This window comes from Geospiza fortis, unplaced genomic scaffold (genome assembly GCF_000277835.1).
Source record: "Geospiza fortis unplaced genomic scaffold, GeoFor_1.0 scaffold172, whole genome shotgun sequence".
Classification (NCBI taxonomy): Eukaryota; Metazoa; Chordata; class Aves; order Passeriformes; family Thraupidae; genus Geospiza; species Geospiza fortis.
Genome location: NW_005054309.1, coordinates 10798395 through 10800713, shown reverse-complemented (window position 1 = coordinate 10800713; position 2319 = coordinate 10798395). Strand labels below are relative to the sequence as shown.

General features: G+C 51.5%; 1 protein-coding gene across 1 annotated transcript; it reads right to left on the bottom strand.

Annotated features, from left to right (window-relative positions):
* Positions 1-1082: 1082 nt before the first annotated feature.
* On the bottom strand, positions 1083-2279 carry SHOX2 (short stature homeobox 2). The gene is made up of 2 exons (XM_031055460.1): positions 2064-2279; positions 1083-1274 (listed from the first exon to the last, which is right to left on the bottom strand). Exons 1-2 carry the CDS (start codon positions 2229-2231, stop codon positions 1209-1211), a joined length of 234 nt encoding a protein of 77 aa, XP_030911320.1. The 5' UTR covers positions 2232-2279; the 3' UTR covers positions 1083-1208.
* Positions 2280-2319: the final 40 nt, after the last annotated feature.

The window sequence follows — 2319 nt, the reverse complement described above, 5'->3', positions numbered from 1 at the left end:
CGCAGCGTGCACCCCCAGGGAAATGATTTCCCGAGCCCCGGGCTCCTCTTTCCGCACCAGACTCCCAAAAGGCTGGAATCGCCCTTGATACCCGCTACTGACGGGCGGTAATGGCCTGAGAAGCTCGAGCTCATTAATAAATAAATTAATTAGCTCTATCTTACAGAAAAACTCAACGACAACAGGGGTTTATGACTTTTTATCCTCTTTTTTGTGGGGGGTGGAGGAGAATCACGGTCCTAAAAGCTTCGCTACAAAGAAGTTTCGAATTGCTCTGTTCACTGGAGTGTAGCGCAGAAGCGGAATAATTATCTCATTATCATAATAATCTAATTTGCTTGCACCGAAGAGGCTGCCCCGTTAGACAAGAACGTACTTTTAATATTGGAAATGGAATCGTTAAAATAAATTCCCAGCCTGAAGTTCTGCTGGCTTTGGGAAAGGAGGGAGGGAAAGGGGGAGAGCCGGTCCTAAAACAGCCCCGTTTTAACCCAGGGCTCTGCAGCGCATCCCAGCAGCCACATCGGCCAACGAATCCTTTCCCCGCGGCCAGAAAAAAAGAAAAACAATATAAAAATTGCATTTTTTGAGGTCTTACATTAAGAGACAAATATAAACAAGAATTCCTCCCGCCCTGTCATTTTCTCCAGCCACGGGAAATCTGCCCAAGAGCCACGCTCGCCCTCAGCCTCCCGTGGAAACAAACGCGCCTTCCGTCATTTACAAATTAGAGCAGATACGAGGCAAAATATTACTGAAAAGCGGTTTTTTTTTTCCGGGCGGATTTCTAGGGAATGGGTTTAATCTATGTAAATCTCCAAAAGTTATTATGCACCCTGCGATTTGGCATCATGGGAGCGCGGATTATGCGCCGCCGCCGCCGCCTCCTTTGTCGAGCGCCTCCCTGCTCCATTTTCCACAGCCAACAACTTTTTGCCTTGGTTTTGTTAGGGTTTGGTGAACAGAAATAAAAAATAAATTTAAAAACCACGAACAAACACAATTAAAAACCAACCAACCAAAAACCAACCGAGCAGCCAGGAAAAAAAAAAAAGCAAAAAAATAAAAAAAAAGGAGGGGGAGAAGAGAGGGAAAATGAAGACTTTTAATTTTTTTTATTTCTTTTTTTTTTTTTTTGTGGTTCAGGCTCTGACAAAAGCTGCTCGGTTTGAGTTTTTCGGTTCCCCGGGCTGGCTCTGCCTCTGTCCTCACAACCTTACACGATGCAGGGAAACCCCCCAAGGACTGAGCGCATACTTGGGTGCAGATGGTGCCTGCGAGCACAAAGATTGAGGGGGAGTATCTGTTACAGCGATACTTTCCACCAGCTGCAGATGTTCGGGGCCTAAAACTTCTCCATGTGTTCCAGCAAATAATGACCATCATTTTCTCTTCTTTTATTTTCAGAACGGAAATACACCGGAGCAGCTACATTTGTTCTCATTTGAGGGATCCCCTTCCTCCCCGCTCCTCAGCTCATCCCGACAGAACTCGCAGGAAGCAGCCCAGGGACCCGTTTGGCAAAAACTTTGGGAGGGTGCAAAGCGCAGGTTAAAGCCAGAGAAGCCGCGGGAGGACCGAAAGCTCAAAATATCTCGGGTTAATCCCAGACTTTCTGTATTTCATAAACCCGAACAAAGCGCCTCGCTCAATTTTCGTGCCGTTTCAACATTTAGGAGCTACGAGGTGAAACGGGCTGAAAATGCTTCTATCATTGTTTCACTCGGCGGTGTCTAATTCAGTTTATGGTCGCGACATCCATGACGGGAATTGCTGTCCATGGATGAGCCGGGCAGCGGGCCCGGGGGCGGCTGCCGAGGCAGGGATGGAACAGCGGCGGAGCTGGGATAAACCGCGGCAGAACCAAGGGACGGGGACACAAATCCCGGGCAGGCAAAACCCGGCGAGGCCGCTGGCAGATTTGCCGGAGGAAGTTGGGAGCCGGGGAGCTGCGGAGCTGCCTCCTCGCCCTGACAGAAGGATGGGGCTCGTCCCCATCACCTCCCCGGCTCTCCCCGCGCTGCCCCTTCCCCGAGCACACGCACCCACGCGGCCCCGGCTACCTGCACCCTGGCCTCGGAGAGCCCCAGCCGCTGGCTCAGCTCCTCCCGCATGAACGCGTCCGGGTAGTGGGTCTCGTCGAAAAGCCTTTCCAGCTCGTTCAGCTGCTCCAGGGTGAAATTCGTCCGGCTCCTCCTCTGCTTGATTTTCGTCTGCCCTTCGTCTTCCATCGCTTTCGCATCCTCCTTGCGCTCCTTCAGCTCTGGGGACACTGGGCACGACACAGCAGTCAGAGCGGCGGGGCCGGCGCGGCGGGCC

Bases quoted from the DNA above. Each gene is read 5' to 3' on its own strand.
- SHOX2 (XM_031055460.1), bottom strand. From the start codon at position 2,231: ATGGAAGACGAAGGGCAGACGAAAATCAAGCAGAGGAGGAGCCGGACG. The intron at 1,275-2,063 runs GTAGCCGGGGCC...TTGTGCTCGCAG, and splicing joins TCTCCGAGGCCAGGGTGCAG to GCACCATCTGCACCCAAGTA.